General features: G+C 34.6%; 1 protein-coding gene across 7 annotated transcripts in view; it reads right to left on the bottom strand.

The window, feature by feature from the left end:
• The window catches only part of LOC134543313 (tyrosine-protein phosphatase non-receptor type 13-like), a 369,574-nt gene that overhangs the window by 21,698 nt on the left and 325,158 nt on the right, over window positions 1–22,718 (bottom strand). For 5 of the 7 annotated variants that reach the window (XR_010076906.1, XM_063388249.1, XM_063388247.1 and 2 more), the window contains one exon: window positions 22,139–22,207. Coding sequence is in view for 5 of the 7 variants with exons in the window: in XM_063388249.1 (XP_063244319.1) it covers window positions 22,139–22,207 (69 nt within the window). In the remaining 2 variants the exon portion in view is untranslated. Of the gene's footprint in view, window positions 1–14,132; window positions 22,208–22,718 lie in introns of those variants that run through there. The other 2 variants (XR_010076907.1, XM_063388252.1) reach the window with 2 other exon arrangements.

The following is a 22,718-nucleotide window of genomic DNA, read 5'->3' as shown; positions in this document are numbered from 1 at the left end:
TGGAGACAAAGTATTCTCAAAAACTTCTAATCCAACAAACCAGCCCAAACTCAAACAAACAAACCTGCAACAAGGAAAACTTGCCTCCAAAGCCTCAGTCAAAATTTCAACGCTCAAAAAAAAAAAAAAAAACAAGAGAAGGATTTTCCAACAAGTAACGGAAAAGACAAACTAAACTCACAAACCGAACAAACGGGATCTAAGTATGCCAAAACAAAACAAACAAGCTCCAAAGTCAAGACCGAAACGTATTAGACAAAACCTTCTCTCTCAAAATTATCAATAACTAAAGGTTGCAAACTAAAGCAAAGAACTATAAAAACTATAACCTCACAGGAAAAAAATCAAAACCATCACTGGAAATCTAAAAGACCACTAAAATTCCTGGTGCTGATCCTGCTCCCGCAGCTTGCAAATTAGCGTAAACCTGTTATTTGGGAAGTTTATAAATCCAAGAAACTGCCATTATTAAAAAAATCAAAAAAGTCAGCAAAATCGCAAAAGTCCAAAGTCTCTGCCTAGCAGAGTGGCGCAGGTTGTAACCCTTCTTCCTCCTTAATTGGAAGAGGGGTTGCGTCCCCGACTCACTCTGGGCGCGAAGGGAAAAAATAAATATTAAAACCAGGCATAAAAAGCTAAACAATATAAATTCCCCACACCACTGCCCAGGGGTCAGGCCAAAAAATTCAAAGGCTATAATAGCAGAGTACCCATTAAACAAACAAGAGGCAAGACTTTGGACGTATGTTATTAAAAAATAGAAATTTGCAAAAATAATTTTTACTATACATAACCATACAAGCTTAGTTACAAAAGCTGACGTTAATAATGGCAGCATCTTATCCCCATTTACGATACTAACAATAACCTTTAAAAAATCGTAAAAATATAAATACTGATAACAAGTATAAAAATATATAAGGGCGTGAGGCGTGGCCACTATAAAATATCAAAATTTACTGACTGCCCTAATACCAAAAATCAAACAAGACAATCAATACAAATATATAAAAAATCTACAAAAATAATACTGAAGTACAAACAAATTATTTAAATAAAGTTCTTAAACTCTCAATCAACGGTTTAGTCTTTCTTCAGATGTTCGTTGCTAAAGACTTGCCAAAAAAACAAAGTTAATATCCTAGGCGTGCGCTGGCTTCCTGACCTTCCTCACCAACTCCAGAGTCTAATGCCACGCCGGGCCATAGGTACGAATTCACAAAGGCGTGAACGATGACCAAAAAAAAAATTATCTTATTTTTTTTTTAAGGGAAATGTAGCAAAAACTCTTCACGTAACATAACTATGTTACCACCGAAGTTTTTATCATATACTTCAAACAAAGTCTTACTTCTTTATTAACTTGCCAATGATTTCATAAAAACGTAGAATGGCCGCACCAACCAACATCAGGCTGCGCATGTAGTCCAATACCGATCACATACTTTTAATAATACTGCACAAGCTGATATATTAGCTAAATGCAACTTTAAGTATGCCAATTCCGAAGACAAACTCTCAAAAACAAATTGCAAAATGTTCGTTTCTTCCAAACTTATACTTTTATTACAACTACAGGCAAACGGGCGACCTTTTTTAAAAAAATCCCACACTGGAACAACGTGTGAAAACAAATGGGCCTCTTCACCAAACTGGCTAATAAAAGTTCCGTCCAAATAAAATTTAGTATGGGAAAATACACAGTTCACTAGGTTTGCCAAAAACCAGTGCAGCACCACGAGGGTAAAAATCAAAATTGCGGCCTCTCTTTACCTTGATAAGTTCAGTATCACAGGGCAATCCATTGCCCTGTCACCCAGCGTGGAGCCTCCAGCCCAATACTCTTCGTCGCCCGTTGCCGTCCGGCACACCAGTCCGCGCCGTCACATGGCTCTGTCCTCGACGGTCGCTCGGCACGCACCCCCCGCCGGCCCAGCTGATTTTTTCTTCCCGGCAAGCCGAATGTCTCACGTCATCAGCCAACCGCCGGGCGCTCACCAAGTGGTATTTACGTGAAACACAATCGATATTCTTAAACTCATAATCGATAGCTACCAAACGGCGTATAACTAATTAACAGAAACAAATATAATAAAAAAAAATTTACAGATAAATTAACATTAATTAAAAAAGGCATAAAAATACGTGAAATAAAAAACCATATAAAACTAGAGACCAGCAACAAAAATAAATTACAAGTAAAAATGTGGCCCTGCCGGCCACACTATGTCAATCATAAACTGGAAAATGTAGTTTTGACTTTATCGTGTGCTCGATGTTAAGTTATAATTCTTAAGGAAATCAATCGTAAACCCAGCTTTAGACCGTGCATGGGGGAGAAACTCTAATTACCGAGACTGAGACCTAGTTTTTTGAAGTAGTTGTTGGCCCGTCCGCTAGGTAGTAGTTTTCATAATATATTGCTGACATAACTACATTAATTTATTAGAAGTAATGTATAAGCTACTATCAGGCAAACAAACCAGTAAAAATTCACTGTATTTAGATAGCCACTAATTTTGTGGTGTGTAATACAATAATAAGTTTTTGCACCTCCTACTCCTTTATTTATTACATGACGGTTTATTACGAAACAGCATTAAGTATTTTCGCATTTAAATTCAAATATATTACATACGGTCCTCGTATGGGGAGAATTACTGTGAATTTGTATTCCGTACAAATATTTTGTGCGGAAATGATATCAATTAGAGGTGGCTTACCGCAAATTTAGATATCAGTACCGAGACGACCTGTTACTAGAGGTGGGTTGGGACAGCAATTTTCGGTATCAGTCCCAACCTGATACTGGTACAGTAATGTACCTAGGTACAAGTCTCTGATACTTCTGTATCAGACGGTCCCAGGAGGCAACAAAGCTCCGCGTACGCAGACCGTGCGACCGGAAGGAGAATCTGATACATTATTTATCACGCCCGGTAATTCTCTACCTCTGTTGCTCTCATGCCCGCCTGATACAGCCAGTATCAATCAGTTCAACATTCACTGCAGTTCGTCCTGGCCGTGTATCACCATGTACATTGTTGCGGGCTGTCATGCTTTGTAGTTAGTATATTTATAGTGAAATAAGGAATGGATAAGTGCACGAAAAAGACTTCATTTGTGTGGAATTTTTTTACGGAAAATAATGAGTTTGCTAATTGTAATTTGTGTAAACAAAAACTGAGTTATAAATCATCATCGACTAATCTGAAGAAACATTTGAAATGTAAACATTGATATAGTATGCTCACTAATGTACGTATCTGTTTTTTTTTTTTTTTAATTTTTAATTTTTTATAAAATCGTAATCTTTTAATGTATGAAAACACTAATTACTAATTGTTTTCGAAAAAAAAAAGTCCTAATGTTGATTACATCTGTTATTAGTGTCAACTGAGAATTTATTTGCATTTTCATAGCTGTTAGGTGCACAAATATAAATATTATATCTTGTATTAATGTACTTTTTAATATTAAAATTTCATTAGTTTTATTATTGAACGAGACGGTGCACGCACTGCGCACTGAACGTACTTTGAAGTAGGACAATAAACAAAATGACTTGTAACCAGGGCTGCCACTCTGATATTCATGAAAAACCTAGATAACCTACAAAAAAACCCAGACACATGGGTAAAAAACCCAGATGCGTCTAAAATGCTATCGTTGAAAATGTTTGCGTACTAATTCAAAAATATAAACATAACTGGTTTTAATATAAAACAATTAATTACCTTACAAGACTGAAAACGGTTAAATACAACCAATACAAGAAAATTACACTGCAGCAAAATGGCTGTATAAGTAATTCTTGGACCAGTACATATCATAAAAAAACCTACAAATATATACATGACAAAACAAACACCATCACTGCATCCTTTAAACCGGTAATTGTTTTTATAAAACTGCATCATGTACGTTAGTCTTTATTCAGAGTCTGATTCTACAAGATTGGTTTGAAGGTTAATTGTTGCATTGGTTTTGTGTTCTGCAAGCCTCTTTGAAGAATGTGTCTAATTTAATATTCGACTTAGCTTCTTGAAAACTAGTTTTGTGTTTATATGTATTTTTGTGTGTGAAACACACAGATTTGTTTGCATTTATCAAACAGATATTGCAACAGATACAGTAGCTACTACCTTTATTATTGTTTTAGGTATAAAAATAATTAAAATTATAAAAAACCTAGAATTGTTGGAATTCATTATTTAAAAACCCAGAAACCCAAACACCATTGGAAAAACCCAGATCTGGGTGGAAAAACCCATGAGTGGCAGCCCTGCTTGTAACAATATCGCTTTGCGCCTCTCCTTCAAGTCTTCAACGCCTTCCCCTGCGCTTCCTCCCCTACATTCTTTCCCTTCTTTATCCCTTATTCGTCGTTCCTGCTCCCTCCCCTTTCACAAGCTCCGCCCAAGTGACCGTCCTCTGAGATCGGGTACTGTATTCATTGGCCGTGGTGTTGTTCCAGCTGAATTCTGAACTGATACTAAAGTCTCTGATACTTTTCAAGTGTACTCGTTTGCCGTTCCTGATACAGGCGCGTATCAGTGCCAAAGTATCAGGTTGATACTTTTCGACCCACCTCTACCTGTTACTGATAGAATAATGTACTAGTTACAAGTAGCTGATACTAGAGGTGGGTTGATACAGCAATTTTTTGTATCAGTACCAAAATAATACTGATACAGTAATTTACTAGTAACTAGTATCTGATACTTTTGTATCAGATAGAGCAGTAGCGGTTAGGGATGCAACATCGCTCTTAAAAACATCGATATCACAAACATCGATGTTTTAACCGATGTTTTTTAAATATCAGGAAAAACATGCCAAAATGATTATAACTATAGTACATAGCCAAAAACCATACCTACTACAGATTCCTGACCACAATATCCACAACCTATTTACAGTCGTGTCTCGTGCAGAACAAAAACATGTATTAAAAGCAAATTCTGCTACCAAAAACTTAAAAATCCGCATGAACTACTTGACCAGCTCTCAGTAAACTTCAAAGAGTTGTGGACAAATTTAAATGACTACAACTTCACAACATTAGCAGAAGTAAAGGTAAACATTAAAGGGCATGTCCATAATTTAAATGTATGTAAAGCTGGCCGTCTGTTCGGGGTTCATGTGTGTCAGTGAGGCGGGATGATAAGCGCGACGCTCGCTGGTGCTTCTAGCGCGGTGTCTCCTCTGGACTGGCGCGCTGTCTTCTCGTCGTCACAGGATAACTGAGAGAACTGAGCAGTGACGTGACATTATAAGGCTGAGAAATGAAGATAAAGGTGTACTGCACTGCCCTTAAGTGGTTTCAAGATTCTGTATAGGTTGTTTTATCCCTAAAAATTACTCCGAAAACACACCTTTTAGCCATTTTCACTCTACTAAAAACACATTTTAAACACTTAATCCGAATTCAAAAGTACCTTTCGGCATTCAGCGAACACTTAAATGCTTTTTGTAAAACAGACCCCACTCGGATATCTTGAGTAGTTTTCAAATCACGTTGGTTTTTCCTGAAGCTCTGCGCACCGTGTGTGTGCCCGGGCAGACTGCAGCCTTAAGACACAGGCTTACTTAAAATAAAATAACCCTTGTTTTTTATGTTTTTAGTTATCATTTCATGAATATATTGTAAATAGTACAGATCATGAGAGATCTATTTATCCAAATAACCATTGCGATACGACATTTAGTTTTCAAGAAACTTTTTTTTTAGTTTTCAATACTTATAAAACTTACATTTTTAAGTATAAATAAAAGTAGGTAAATGCTAAACCATTTTGTTTGGTATCCTTATATATTTTTCCCAGTATTTTAAGAAGTCCAAAATCATTTAAAAATAACTATTTTTTTACACAATTTATTTTTAATTTAAAAAAAATAGGGAAAAAGCATGAAGTGTATGTGCAGGTTTAAAATGTAACATTAATTTTCTCGATAGAGCTAGCGAGACCGTATCAGTACCAATCAATAGCTTGTATGTACAACAAGCTATGAAATTGTCCATAAAGTCTCGCTGCTTTTTCCCTATATTTTTCAAAATTTTAAAGAAAATTCTTATGTAAACAAATTTTTTTTAACGGTATTAATTTTTTCAAATGATTTTACACATCTTAAAGTACTGGGAAAAATTGATACTGAAATCAACCAAATAGTTCAGTATTTACAACATTTATGATACCTACCTACTTAAAAATTTAGGTTTTTATAGTAAGTATAGACAGTTAAAAAAATTGTATCTTAAAAACTAAATGTTGTATCGTAATGTTTTTTATATATATAATAAATATTCATGAAATGATAGTCAAAATATTATAAGAAACTATGGCAATTTTAATGATGAACGATGTCGATGTTTTTGGACTTTTTCGTCGATGCATCGGCCATGTATCGCTCTTCAAAACATCGATGCTAACATTGATGTTTCATGAACGATACATCGATGTTTTCAAAACATCGATGTATCGTTTGCATCCCTAGTAGCGGTCCCAGGAAGCAACGAGGTATCAGCATTCTCGTTACAGGTTACACATCCTCCGTGCCGTCATCACCAGCGTAAAAAGGTATCGGTGTCTCTGATACATTATTTATCACGCCCACTAATTCTCTACCTCTGTTACTCTCATGCGCGCCTGATACAGCCAGTATCAATCAGTTCAAAATTCACTGCAGTTCGTCCTGGCCGTGTATTACCATGTACATTGTTGCGGGCTGTCATGCTTTGTAGTTAGTATCTTTATAGTGAAATAAGGAATGGATAAGTGCAAGAAAAAGACTTCATTTGTGTGGAATGTTTTCACGGAAAATAATGAGTTTGCTAAGTGTAATTTGTGTAAACAAAAACTGAGTTATAATGCAATACTATTTGTTAAATAGTGACTGAACTTGCAAAGTGTTTTTTTTTATCGATATTGGCACTGCTATCTGCCTGATGTACCTAACTCAAATGTCTATTGATATAGTATGCTCACTAATGTACCTATCTGTTTTTTTTATTTTTAATTTTTGATAAAATCGTAATCTTTTAATGTATGAAAACACTAGTTATTAATTGTTTTCGAAAAAAGAAAGTCCATATGTTGATTACATCTGTTATGTGTCAACTGAGAATTTATTTGCATTTTCATAGCTGTTAGGTGCACAAATATAAATATTATATCTTGTATTAATGTACTTTTTAATATTAAAATTTCATTAGTTTTATTATTGAACGAGACGGTGCACGCACTGCGCACTGAGCATACTTTGATGAGGGACAATAAACAAAACGACTCGTAACAATTTCGCTCTGCCCTTAGCCACTCCTTCAACGCCTTCCCCTGCGCTTCCTCCCCTACATTCTTTCCCTTTATCCCTTATTCGTCGTGCCACTCCGTCCCCTTTCACAAGCTCCACCCAAGTGACCGTCATCTGCGATTGGGTTCTGCGCACGCGCACATTGGCCGTAGTGTTGTTCCAGGCGAATTCAAAAACTGATACTAAAGTACTTGATACTTTTCAAGTGTACTCGTTTGCAGTTCCTGATACAGGCGTGTATCAGTAACAAAATATCAGGTTGATACTTTTCGACCCACCTCTAGCTGATACTTCTATATCAGCTAGAGCAAAAGCGGTCCCAGCAATCAACACGGTAACAGCATTCTCATAACAGGTTACACATCCTCCGTTCCGTCATCACCAGCGTAAAAAGGTATCGGTCAAAGACTATATAAGAGACAGTGGCGAAGGGTGAATTTCAAAGTGGGGGAACCAAGTATGTTCACTGTCACCCCCTATTAAAGTGGGGGGTCCGGGGGTCCTCCCCCGGAATTATTTGATTTTAAGGTGCAAATTGGTGCTATTTAAGCGGTTTAACGTATCTCTTTGGTAGGAAATTGTATGCTCTTTAATTTTGTATCGAAATGTTTTTTTTTTTGCTAAAACCCATAGTTTGGAAAATACTTAAGCAAAAGCGATGAATTGTACCTCTAAACAGCCCTCCCACCTCCCATTCACCACCGAACAATGGGTCTATTAGGGCGGAATTCATAGTGGTGATATAAGCAATACTTGAAAAAAGTACTGCTTATATGCATGCTTAAGTATGGCATTAAATTCATAACGAACAAAAAGAGCACTGCTTATTAGGACTACTTCAAGTAATACTTCACGAAGCACTGCGTTAAATAAGTACCACGAATTCACAGTCATGAAATAAGTTTGCCTTGCTTCGCAAGTATTCATAATCAAATAAGCCATGCTTATTCATTGATATAAGTAATACTTCATGAAGTCGGCTATCTAGGTGACTCAAGTACTGGTACGGATTTGTTTGTTGTAAGGAATGGGTTATGTAAGGTATTAATTCCCGTTAATTTTTCCATTTATTAAATTAACATTGAGAGAGTAAACAAATTCAATTTGGGGAAAAGAAACTAAACAAATAGTTGCCGCTTAGTTTTGTAAACAATACAGACTACGTACATAACCTCTTCTGCAGCTAGTGTGTTGTTTCGCTACCACGTGGTTAACTTCACCCGCGCCATCTAGTAACGAGTAGCGAAACGTTACACACGGCTGCATCTCGTTAATCGCATTTTTCGTATGTTTTACGCATGCACGCGCATATTCGATGAATTTACGTTACAAAGAACGATGTTTGTTTATTAAGTAAAGTATAATTTGGAAATTCGTCGTCCAAGTTTTTTACTGTTTATTAAAGGTATTGTGTGTGTAGACAAAGTTTGAGATTGGAACAGAAACAACGTAAGAAAGTATTTTTTACAAATTAGAAATATGTATGTTTTTGTTTTTTATTATCGTGTATTTTCACGTTTTTTTGTTCTTATCGTAAAAGAGATAATATAAAAAAGCCGCTCTAATGTGGTTTTATTGTTTCTTGGTTAACAAAAACAGTTAATTATCAAATATTGTTAATTGTTTATATTCTATTTATTATTATTTACGCGACGTCATACTGTACGCGGCGTACAGTACGCGTACGCAATACGACTCGAATCGTTGCTGCAACATAACATAGCATATGCAGTATCAGAAGTAACGAGTAACGCAACGATATGATAATAACGAGTATAAATTGTTATAGTAACGAATACATACGGGTACGCTTTTTTTCGTAAATTTTGCACTTCTATATAGATCACAGACACAAGATGGCCAACATAATTTAACAACACAAACATTAAAAACATATTTATGTAATTGTAAATTCGTTTTTAATACATGTACATATTTTTGTTATTCAAGTTCACTATCAAATAAAGTATAAATATCATCTTACGTATTAATTTCATTATTTTAATCACATATATGGTTTGAAACGTGGGCATTTTTATTTTCAAACAGGTAAACTATGTATTTACAGCAGTATATTTGCTTGCGTTACGTTGGCACAAAATTCGTCCTTTACTTTTGGAGATACTTCATGAAGTACAGCATGGCCAATATAAGTAGTGCTTGTTCAAGTAATACTTCGTCAAGTATAGGTTTATGAATTCATTGCTGGAATACGTACTACTTGAAGAATAAGCACTACTTTATAAAGTATTACTTATTCGCCAAACAAGCCTTCGACTATGAATCCCGCCCTTAGTATGTTTTTCATCTATTTTTCTTTTGTTGCCTCAACTAATAAGGCGGCTTCCGCAGCAAAACAATTTTAAGTGTCGATGAAAGCTAGGCCTAAGAGTTTCTCTTCAAAATGTTAAGTCAACATTTCCTATATTATAATAAAATTAAAAAGCTGGTATGACTAAAACTTGAGCAATCGTCGTTACACGAAGCAAGATATTTTAATCAGTGAAAGATACGCTCGGAAACACATCACCAGCATACCTATATCGAAATTCACGAAATTATGATTTTGGAAGTCAATGAAATACATGTTAAAGTCACGCAGAATTTAATAATCATAACTCTCACTTTCAAGCATGAGCATGTATGGCCATTTTGTTAGGCTATTTCGCTTATTAGATTTGAAGTGTCTTTTGCACTGCACACCGCTTGATTGAGCATTTGTTACCATACACGATATGTCTGGCGTGGGTCTACCTTGCAAAATTAAAACTCGTTTTTGTTCGAAACTTTTAGCACCAAAAGATGAAACAAGTAAATTTTCTACAGCTGTAGCAAACAGTATGTATTCGGTACTGAGTAATGGGTGCGTAGGCATGTTGATATCGGGAAAAAATATCGATATATATTATATCAATATTTTTAGTAATATCGAAGTAATATTTTCATATATCGCAAAAATATATCGATATATCGAGTATTTTGAAAATAATTTAATATTTATTTTTAAGCTTACAACCGCAAAAAGAAATTAGACGACATTGATTTATTGCATTTTGCTATATAAGGTTGAAGAATATAACTTTGTATACATTTTTAAATGTAATAGTGATGGAAATCTTTTGTCTGGTGCAATCACAGACATATAGTGAAAAAATAGTTTCTAATTGTTTCACAGATGTGATGATAATGCTACAAGACGAAAGTATCAATAACTTTAAACTAACCAAAATAAATTCAATCTCGTATTAGAGATAAAAAATTTATAAAAAAAAACAATATTTTTTGGTACAAATTATCGATATAAATGTGTATTTAGATGGAACGTTGAAATTAAAAATTATTCATATGAAAATCAGTTAATGGAGAATTTTTGTGTGTCTAAATTTTTGACGTGACGTCTAATAAATCGATGAACGCAGGCTGCACGCACGAAAAAGTGTCCCGTTACAAACATTGACCCGTTTCGCTGTGTCCCGTTAAGCTCATTTTGTATTGCTCTTTGCTAACCTGATCCTCCTAGCATTGAGACCGAGTCCGTGGCGTAATTCTGTTTTCGTGCATTACAATGTAACATTTTCATTGCTCTTCGCTAACCCGTTCCTCCAAGCATTGCTGCAGACGCAAATATATTATTTTTGACTGCATCTTGGTGTTGGGTAAGCCATTTTTCTTCACATCATCCTTGAAACACTCCCATTCGTTTCCTACTTTTCCTATCATCGTCCTATCCTTAACAGAATAACACAGATTGGAAGAAGTTGAATAGTAAACATGTATAAAAGTTATAGTTAAAATAATCTCTTCGTTAAAGTAATAAACATATTTGAATTAATGAGTGCAAATAAAAGTAAATTATTCAATTAAATTGTAGATTTCATTTCACTCCTTCTTTGTATCCATACCAAATTGTGATAATTCAATAAAAATGATTCAATTTTCCATACCAAATTGTGATAATTCAATAAAAATGATTCAATTTTATTCATAAAAGTATGTAATCATTTCATCAATGTTTTGTTATGATATTGTCACGTTAAAATATCGTCCATAAACCGGCATTACAGACAACCAATTTTTTTGTTTTGGCATCATTACTTTTCATGTGCAGTTGAACGAATGCGTGCTGGTGCTTATTTTTAAAATGTGTTGCTAGGTTTGTTGTGTTTCCACTCGTTTTGTAGGTTTTCCCACACAAATTACACGATACACTTTTAGAGTCTATCTTCTTGAAAAACTTCCAAACGGTAGATGCAGTTAACGACATTTTATTGGCTGTATTCTTTATTTATGAAAATATCGAATGGAAATATCGCTGAAAAATATCGATATTGATATATATCTTTGATAAAATATCGACGATATATATTAATATATCGTATGAAAAATATCGGTATATCGATATATCAATATTTTTCCAACATCCCTACGGGTGCGCCATCTAGAAGCGAGTAACGAAACGTTACACACTGATGCATTTCGTTACTCGCATTTTTTGTATGTTTTACGCATGCGCGCGCATATTCGATGAATTTACGTTACAAAGAACGATGTTTGTTTATTAAGTAAAGTATAATTTGTAAATTCGTCGTTCAAGTTTTTTTACTGTTTATTAAAGGTATTGTGTGTGTAGACAAAGTTTGAGATTGGAACAGAAACAACGTAAGAAAGTATTTTTTACAAATGAGAAATATGTATGTTTTTGTTTTTTAGTATCGCGTATTTTCACGTTTTTTTGGTTCTTATCTTAAAAGAGATAATATAATAAAGCCGCTCTAATGAGATTTATTTGTTTCTTGGTCAACAAAAACTGTTAATTATCAAATATTGTTAATTATATATATTCTATTTATTATTATTTACGCGACGTCATACTGTACGCGTACGCAATACGACTCGATTCGTTGCTGCAACATAACATAGCATGTTATGCGGTATCAGAAGTAACGAATAACGTAACGATACGATAGTAACGAGTACTAATTGCTATAGTAACGAATACATACGGATACGCTTTTTATCGTTACTTTTACACCTCTAAAATTTTCTAACACGCAGTCGCAAGCGCGTCTTTTTCCTGCCGCTCCCTCCCCTCCAGCGACAGCTTCGTCCCTCCGCACTCCCCTTAAAATCCCCTCCATGGCCAGGGCCCGCAGAATAGACTGTTGGTTCCCTTGGCCAAGCCTACCGCAATGAGCGAGTTCAACAATGCTGTAGCTATGTGGCCACTTTTGAATTTGACGAAACTCTTCACCAAAAACTTGGAACGTAATTAAGTATTATAAAGTACGTATTCTTAATGTAGTAAATCTGCTTTCAGGCTGTCAGGCGAGTTATTTTACGCAACGCGAAGCACACAATTTCTCTAGAGAATACGCCACGCGGCACGCGATGGAACCAGCCCTCTGGCTTGGTTCCCCAGGTCGGAAGCCGAAGCCGAGTGCTCACGGAAACACCCGAAGGCGAAGGCGGAGAGATCCGATAAGGAGTCAGCCACCAATGAAAGCGCAGAAAGCAATGGTAGACCCCTGAGGGGGGGGGGGGGTGATGTGGGAGGGGGGAAGGCAGAGAGAGAAAGAGAGGCGTGAGAGAGATAAAGCGCTAGTTGAAGAGGTTCAACGCGCGAACGCGCCTACACAAAGTGTTAGGGCGAGCTGTTCAAAAAATATGAGTTGAATTATTTACGACAGTAGACAAGTAGTAATATATTTATTTTATTCATTTGTCAGCAGTAGGGAACCAATGGTTCACTTGGTTCCATGGAATATTCGCCCCTGATAAGAGAAGACCGGTAAGTCAATGCTTTATCCATGTACCCAGATTAAAATGTGCGACTTTAATGCCATCTACTGGATGTCCAATCTCTGAGACGCGAGCGCATTCTAGCTGTACCTATCTGAACTAGCTATGTCAACTGCGGCCTGGCGGGACTTTTAAAAATACGGCGGTAAATTTGAATGTATGAATTAATTTTAATATATTTTTAATGCTGTTAATGCTATTTATTGCCAGTGTTGTGCTATAACCATTTTAATAACATGTATAAAAATTAACTGTACAAGAAAAATGGTGAAACACATGGTATAATAAAGCAATCTGTAAGGTGGAAGACATTACATTTTGTGTACCAATATTTTCACCAGTTAATTTTCTCTGTCAATTATTTAAGACGTTCTACAACTTCTCAGCCTTGAAATAGATTTAGCAGCATTAAAATATAAATGAAAATGAATATTTTGTGGAGATTAATAAACCAGTCAAGCCCTGAAAGTGAAGCAGCTAGAAATACTAATTAAATTAAATATTAGTGGAGATGATTGTACACATACATTACATTTATTAGTGTGTCCAGTGATGTGAAATGTATAATGGAGTTTTTTTCCCCCAATAAGAAGAGTAATGGGCCCAGTGGCATTAACTGCTCTGAATTTAAATTCTGTGATGTAGCGATGCATTACCAGAACTGATACAGAACCAAAAATCATTTGCGTTAATTCACATTGCAGTAGCACAACCACTTCCACAACAGTTTTTACAAATGTGCTCCTCAAATGAATGCAGTAGGTCAGTGCTGGAGATTGGCAGATGCATTGAGATAAAGGTGTGGCTCACAGTTAATAGCAAGCAGCTAACAGCACTGCCACCAGAGCTCCATTTGATAATGTAGAAATGTAAAATTGATTTATACTGTACACAGTGAAATCAGCAGATAAGTGTTCACCTGATGATTAGAACTCTTTAAGGGATATTCTTTCCCATAAAAATAAAACTGAAACAAATAAACATCCAAAAATGTATATTAATCAGGTAAATTTATTTCAGACACATCTTTGTTAATACAATTTTACATAAATTAACTCCATAATACTTTATTCATACCACACTATCTTCATGGCACAGTTAATCGATGCAGTGGATTGAAAAGGATTTTGGCCTTTGCCTGAGGATTTTGCCATGAAAAATTATGCACACCAAAATTCTGTTATTGAAAATATCTGTAAAAAAAACTCAACTCAAATGACAAAGAACTACTACATCAATCAATGTTCATAGAATATTTTCAATACAACTGATTACAATCATTTGTACAAGTGGAAGCATTACACAATTGCAAAAAAAAAAAATCTCTAATTTATTAACTATGCCTAAATAATTTAAAAAAAAACTTTTTTTGCAATGGAAGCAGCAATGTATATAGATTTTAACAAATAAAAATGTCACAATAAATTAAAATTTTTCACAAATACATATTGTTAATATTTCTTGATTGTTACCAAGGATCCATTTGCGATATTTAATGGAAATTTTGACATAGTTACAAAAAAAATTTATCCTGTAATCAACCACAAGGATATGTAAATGAGAATGGATTTGATGGAATAGAAACATTTGAACCAAACATTTTTACATATAAAATTTTGTTTCCTAAAAATCATAAAATGACTTAAGTTGATGTTAATTTTGTAGGTAATAAATTTAATTAGTTTGAAAGTCAGGTCATGTTCTTTTATTGTGGTGCTTTCACTCTTTTGTATGCATATGCACTTGCACAAAATGTAAATATGCTAAGTTACAGAAGAAAAATGTGAAACAACTTTTGAGAATGGATATACAATACGCTCTACGGTCCGGCAGGATGTTTTAAATCAAGGCAGGAATATTAAATTTGTTATTTTTAAAGAATTGATTACATGTTAATTTTATGTATTTTAATCTTGAATCTTTTTTTTTTTGCAAAGAAGTTCTGAAATGCCTTAAATAAAAAGTATAAAGAAATAAATGTGCAATAAAAATGGTCAAAGTTATGTCTACACGAACATTATAAAATGTACCCCCACCTCAAATTTCAGAGGACAGATCCCTGTGTGATTATTATACCATATTACTATTGTACAGATTGTATTTTTTTTCCTTCAAATTTTCTGCACAAAGACTTGACCTAGTAAAGTATTTGTCTTATTCTGAAAAATGTTTTGAGATAAATTTCATTATGTTCATATTGGTAAAATCTGCACCATTAATACTGTGAAGTTATATGTTCTGTCCATTTTTAAAGGCTTTGCAGAAATTATATAGCTTAAAAAACATTAAATGTTTTATAATATTAAAATTATGCTAGACTTACCAGCAACTACTCCCATATTAAATAACATTGTAATGAATGCATTCACATACTATTCAACTGCTTACACACATGAAGTGGAAAAATAGTTTTATCTACATAATATGTAAAGATATTAAAAAATACTGCAATAGTAATAAAGGACCAGTGCTCAAACATACACAGCAATAATTTGACATTATGACAGAGACATAGCCACTTTCACAGCAATTTTTACTTAATGTACTCCTTGAATGAAATGATGTGATGGAGTTTGGAAGACACATTAAGGAAATGCAGACCACTGATTGCACAACCACTATAGTTGGTGAAGAAAAGTACACATAAGTTCCACTTTACAACAATGATATTAGCAGATCATTAGTATTCACTTGAGGATTTGTACACTGGTAGACTGTTGGAGACTTTCCTTCAATACAAACTGCATGACGCAAATGAATTGCTGACATCAGCATTCTGTTATTATTAAAAAAAGAAAAGATAAAAGAACATGTCTGTAAAAAGTAAAACTCAAATGGCAGCCACGACATTTGTAAATTTTAATTCATTTAATTTTTTCAATTCAACTGATCATGATCACCACTCATTTTTGGTAAAAAAATTTCCAACATTAGTTACCTACAAATACCTATTGTAATTGAATAATTCTAAAATCATAACCACTGATTGATTTACCGTATCCCATGAGAACAAAGTGAACAAACATCTGTCTTTTTCCCATTATAAGAACACATACGGAAACTGTCAAAATCCTGCATACAAAAAAGAAGTATAAAAAATTGATGCCACCCCCATCCTTCCTTTTACCAAAACAAATAACAATCTCAGGAAACATAATTGCAGCTTCCAAATAACTACAAACATAACAATATAGTTATGAAAATAATATTGCAATAGATATAATACTGATAAATGCATTTATATAAAAATAATCTACCTAATAACCTGAAGAATTGGTAAAAAACATAGTACAATACCTTTACTGCATATAATAAATATAAAAATTAGTTACAAGAGTATTTCCAATGCTAAAAAAATTAATGAACTAAACTAGGTGACCATGACATTGAACCAAATAATCAGCTGATCTATTGTATTTCTGGAAAACACTCGTGAAAAGTTGGGGAGGTCAGGGGCCCTCCAACACCACTCTCCATCAACTATCAGCCATTCAACATACTGAACAGAGAATCAATAATCAAAATTACTTGTGTGTTAATATGTGAATTTTTCTGTACTGCTGTTTACTCTTCTTTGTTGCAATCAATTTTCTTTTCATACGTTTGCACCACCAGCACACAGAGATTTCTGCAGCTGCTTTTACAATACCCTTTTGAAGATAATCTGAATGTTGTTCGCAGGCAGTCTCTTCAAGCCATGGCATACTAACAATATCCAGAACATGCTGAGATAGTGACAGCAAAAGATTATCAATGTGGCAGTTGACAACCATGAATTCTTCAAATATATTTGCAAACTTTGCAACAAAAGTGACCAAGTTCTGAGAGGGGTAGGTCAGACTGTCAGACACACTTGAATAATCTTTGAAACTTACACCAGTATTACAAAAATCAACGTTACTTCGTAACAAACACACTTTACACTTGTCACACTTAACTTTCTCCAACAGCTTGTGGGCAATAAACCCTGCAACATATGCTGATGACAGAATGGATGCATCTCCTGTTTCAACTGCACAGTCAATTCCAGTTACAGCACTGTGTAACATATCTGATGGAAGTTTTGTATAGTCACAAGTTGAATCTTGTTCACTTCCTTGACATTCAGTTACAAGGAAACACCGCAAATCATTAAAAATATTAGCATCATCCTTTCGGCAGTTACCTGAGAAACTCTTGAAAGCCTATCCATTAACAATGGCAGTTTTCAAAGCAGCAGCAAACTGAACACAAGTTGGATTGGTGTTTGCACCACAATATGAACGAATCGACCCAAAAAGATTTTCGAGTGGATCTTGATTAAGTGCTCGCAGCTGCAAATAGCTGAAGCCTGCTTCTGATACAACATTCCAAACATTGATGACTGCATTGATGGACGTTATCCAACCCCACTGTGAAGGTGGATGTGAGACAGTGCATCGTTTCTTACCTGGTCTCAACGGTGGTGTTTTTTGTTTTCTCTCACGCCTTAACCTCCGGTCAGCAACAGGATCAGTGCAAAACTGCCAGTTGTGGATGAGGCTTTTAGCTTTTTCTTGCCAATACTCTAAATGTGGACTTGACTCCGACAAGCAGCACCTGAGGGGCTTGCCAGCGTCGGGATATCTGTCAGAACCGTTGAAACTGTCGAACAATTCATCGACATCAGCTACAAACGATGCAGTCACAGTAGCTTCTGGAGGAAGTATATCTGAAAGAGAACACAATCAGTATTACTTCTATGAAACATGTACAATGTATATGTACAAAAAAGGGTTGCCACCTAAAAAAATAAAATCTGTAAATATATATATTTGTTTATTTTTTAAAATTTCTAGTCATTACTTTACTGAAAGTAGTTTACCAGTTTAATGGTTACTTAGTTTAATGATTAGTTAGGTTGGCAACCTTAAAAAACTACGAAACTGTGAAAATGTTTGGTTAGGTTAGTTACATTAAAGATTTTTTTTTAACTGGTAATAGTTTGTTATTTTAGGTCAGCTACATTTCAAGTACTGTGAAAAAAAGTTGAAAGTTAGACGTGTTTGTAAAAAATCCTGACATTTGTTATTCTTAACCTATAGGCAAAACAGGATCATAAAACATCCCTTATCATATTTCTAGTCCCAACATTTTTTTATTCGTATTCTGAAATCAAAAAGATATCAGATGCTAAAACATCAACTATCAGTCTATTACTATTACATTTGAGGAGGTACATTCTTTACAGTAGCAAATTACCAAATTAATGTTAAATCTGAAACAAGTGCCACATGGCTAAAAAAAACATAAAACAAGCAGCTTATGTTTTACTACTTGATATGTAAAATAGCCTAAGGTGGGGGAAAAAAATTCAAACACTATTCTTGGGAATTGTACAGCCTACAGAGTAAATTATATTGACATACTATATGTGTGAAATATAAAATGTTCATTTTTAAAAATTGCTTGCAAGAACAATCCTGATGTGAGGCTTAGGTAAGGATGGCGTGATGTTTCACAAATATAAAACGACTGCTGCTGTCATCAATTAATTTCCAGATAAATTAATAAATAAGCTGAAGCCTTGCTACCCATTAAACTTACATTACCAGATTCAGAATATAGAAAGGAATATTTGATACCCACCTCTACTGACAAAACTGTGGATAGCTGCTGCAACAGTGTGACTCATGACTTGGGCTGCTGTTGATACCTTCATTCGCTCACTTGAAATTGGAGCCAGATGTCCTTCAGTAACTTTTGGTGCTAGTCTGAAAATTGATTTCTTGTCTTCCTCGTATTGTTAAGATACTTAAATTATGGTTTCAAAAAAAGGGAATGTGATAGCCTATCAATGAATGGAAGCGTATCTGACTTCGTCGAAAACTATCTTGAAGAATAGCTATTTAGAAATAGGCATCCGCACAAAAGGATGAAAGAAACAGATTGTTTAAGTGTCATCGTATATTAATTGGACTTTATCCAAAAGGATAAAGATTCTAGGAGTGCATAAATACATGAGTAATATATGACTGTGTTTGTTACTCCATCTCATTAATACGAAACACTTATCACGCCCATAACAAATTTATTTTGTGGCCTAACTTCAAGAAAGACTTTGAGAAACTTAAATATTGTAATATTAATTACGTTAATTTAATTTGACACTAGTATAACACACAACTTTTAACTACCCAGTGGTCTGGGAGAGAGAGCATCAAAGCTCTACCAACTTAAACAATTTTGATCTAGCCGAGGTAAAGACATATGTAAATCATAATTCTAGACTGAATCTGTGTATACGATATTGGACCCGAACAAAAGAGACTTTTGATTGCTAAGTAAATGTGCGCATCGTCACTCCAGACATTTTTCCATATATATATTTGTTCTGCAGTGCCAACAATTATTAAAATTTTGAAAGCAATAACATTTTTCCTTTTGCTAAAAACCTGAGATAATTCTGACTTTCTTTAATAAATGATTAAAATTACCATTGTGTTTTGTAATATTATAATATAACTATTATCAACTGTATCCCTATGCACAAGCATTTGTGCATATATATAAATCTATGTGTCAATACAAGACAAGTATAATAAATAGCAACAACAGTTAAGCTAGTAGCTGCACATATTAATCTAGCGCCACAAGCATTGAGGCCTTTAGTAGTTGTACAGCATCGATTAAATTAGTTTTGCGCTGCCAAGGAGATAACTTAATATAACCAATAAAATGTATTGTCACGTGGTTAAAAATTGTTATTATTAATATATAAATTATTATATTTGTCGGGACTTAGTTTCCCTCAAGCTCAGATGTTGTAACACCTTTGATGTAATTAGGGTCTCCGTGGGGCTGGGAGAGTGCGAGTCTTGCACGTATGTCTGGGGACGCAGGCGTGACCGCGTTTCAGCCAGGCCAGCTGACGCGTTGTTTGCTGCGGTTCTGGAGAAATTCGGCGCAGGCTTGTTTACCGTTCTTTTGAGGCCAGCTGGGAGCGTAGATTGTGCGCAATCACCGATGCGCAGGCGAGTGTTGCAATCTAGCGGCCGGTTTTCTGACTACGTGGACATCACAGCGTGGACGCATGCGCGGCCGGCTTGTTTTAATAACTTTACGTGTTTGGAAAACACAAGAAAACTTCCCGTCAGGATGTTTTTCCCGTAGGGGTTTTGGGGCCAAGTAATTTGGTTAAAAGGGACGTGAAATGTTTCTTCGTGGCTGTAATCCTGTGAAAGACTGTTATGCTGCCCGGCCGTGCAGCGAAGAAGAGAGGGTTACGTGAGTGAAATGGCGTCTGGATAATGCCATGGTCTTAGTCTTCTGCAACTTATGTTTCTTCATAGTTAAATGTTTAAAATTCCCTTTTTGCGTGGTAGTTGCTCTCTTAAATAATTTTTGAACAATGGTTTACTATCTTTTAATGATGTCAGAACTAAAATTTTATTTTATTTTCCATTATAAACTCTGTAATTCGTTTGTATCGCGGTCCTTTTCTTACATGTTTATGATGACGTTATAGAACTCAACTGAGTAATTGTTAAAGTCTTTTTCTTGTTCGAGAATGTTCTTGATAATTTTAATACTGAAGTTGCGGAATAACTAATGACGTTTGGCATCACTAGGTCGCATGGAAAATTGTGACAAGAATAAATTGAGAATGTTTGTGGGTAGAATAATGGAATAATAATAACTATGTTTATTTATTTATTTGTATTTATTTATTGTAGAGGACGTGGAAGGTTCCACCTCATTTGTTATCACTATTTATTTTTCTTAATAAATGTTATGTGTTCTATTGTTTTTAGGGTTATCTTATTTTTCTCAGTATCCTAATTTTTCAATCCTTGTACAAGGATAAACCTACTAAAATGATTCTAATGCCGAGGAGCTCTATGGCTAGTTAATGTTTTTATTTTATTATTTATCTGAGCTACATATTTAAGAAGAGGAACCCCCCCCCTGAAAGTGAGACGTGACAGTATTAACTAAAAAAACTTTGTATGAGAACCTCTATTCCGATTTTTTATTTGCTGGTAGTTATTAGAGATAACCGGTTATTAAAATGGTTATCGTTACCAGTTATTAAAAGTAATAATCTGTCTTCCATCCCACACTAATCCATCAAATTATGGTAATTTAATTTTTTTAATGATAATTTTAGTTACGATTGTATATGAAATTATATACAATTTGATTCAAGCACATTATTTGCATGATTATGAAGCATTGTCAGAGTGACAATGATTGAAACCTTTGACATAATTTAGCTCATATTTCGCTAAAATTTGTTGTGTATATGCTTTGTTTTAACCTACCTGCCACTTCCTAATAGTGTTAGATAATCAAGAATTGGTTAAAATGTCGACCGCGAGCAGATAACTCTGTCAATCGCGAATAAAGAACTATTTCGGGCTATCGAGAATTAAGAACTGTTTCGGTGGATCGCGAATAAAGAACCCTTTCTTCGAGCAATCGGGAATAAAGAACTGTTTCAATGGATCGCGAATAAAGAACTCTTTCGGGCTTTCGGGAATAAATAACTGTTTTGGTGGATCGCGAATAAAGAACTCTTTCGGGCTATCGGGAAAACAGAAACAGAATATGTACCAGAAAACCCTCAGTGTTTGTAAACAGACAAGTTTAACAAAAAATTAGTTTTTCTTGGCCATGTAGTAAAAAACTGTTTGTACACATACTTGAAATGAGAGATTTTTATTCAGTTATAATTACCGCATATCAACTCCAAAGCAAACATCCCACATTGCAGCAACTTAGTTTTTCGTGCAGTTTCCATTGTGGTTATAACTGCAAAATGCTTGAGTAGCCTGTTAAGTAATAGCAATTTTTGTCACAAAAATTACTACAAATTTATATACGTACATTCATGATGAGACAAAAAATGCCCTGCAATCAACCATTAATAAATAAATACATTGTTTGCCAAAAATAAATCAATTTTTTTTTGTTTTCAGCCAAGTTTATAAGAGCTACTTAAAGGTCCACAGATACAGATACAATATAAAATAATCATAAAAATAAATAGTAAAACTCTACTTACTGATAACATATGCGTCAGATAGTGGTGACTTTTTCACAGTGGTTTCCGGTAACACTTTGGTTCCTTTCTCTGTAAAAAAATACAATCATCTCATAGAGCATACTATGTATAATTTCAAAATGAAAATGTCAATTATTCAGATAAAATGCCATTTAATATAATTTTATGCAATTTTATATCAAGACATAATATTTTCAGCCCAATGAAAGAAACAAAAGATTAAATTCCAAAATGTTTTGAATGATATGCATGCCTATCATTTTAATTTTAAGTTGTTTTTAACCCAACCACGTCGCACGGAAGAAAGGCGCACGGCTGGCTAATAAGATGAAAACCAAACAGGCTGCACACTCTTGCATTTTGCTTTAGCGTGAGTGTGAAGTAAACTACCGCACTAGTACCAAAATGTTACACTTGGTCCATTTGGTGTTTTTCTTATTATCATTCTCTACACTAGTTTTTGTAACCATGCTTCGTGATATTGCCATGTCTGAGTAATGCATCCAAGTTATATGCTTTATCAGATAACTTAAAAATATAAGCCTACACCAATTCATCCAACTGAGTCATGAATTACTAT

Source organism: Bacillus rossius, assembly GCF_032445375.1.
Source record: "Bacillus rossius redtenbacheri isolate Brsri chromosome 9 unlocalized genomic scaffold, Brsri_v3 Brsri_v3_scf9_2, whole genome shotgun sequence".
Classification (NCBI taxonomy): domain Eukaryota; kingdom Metazoa; phylum Arthropoda; class Insecta; order Phasmatodea; family Bacillidae; genus Bacillus; species Bacillus rossius.
This window is presented reverse-complemented; position numbering and strand designations above follow the sequence as displayed.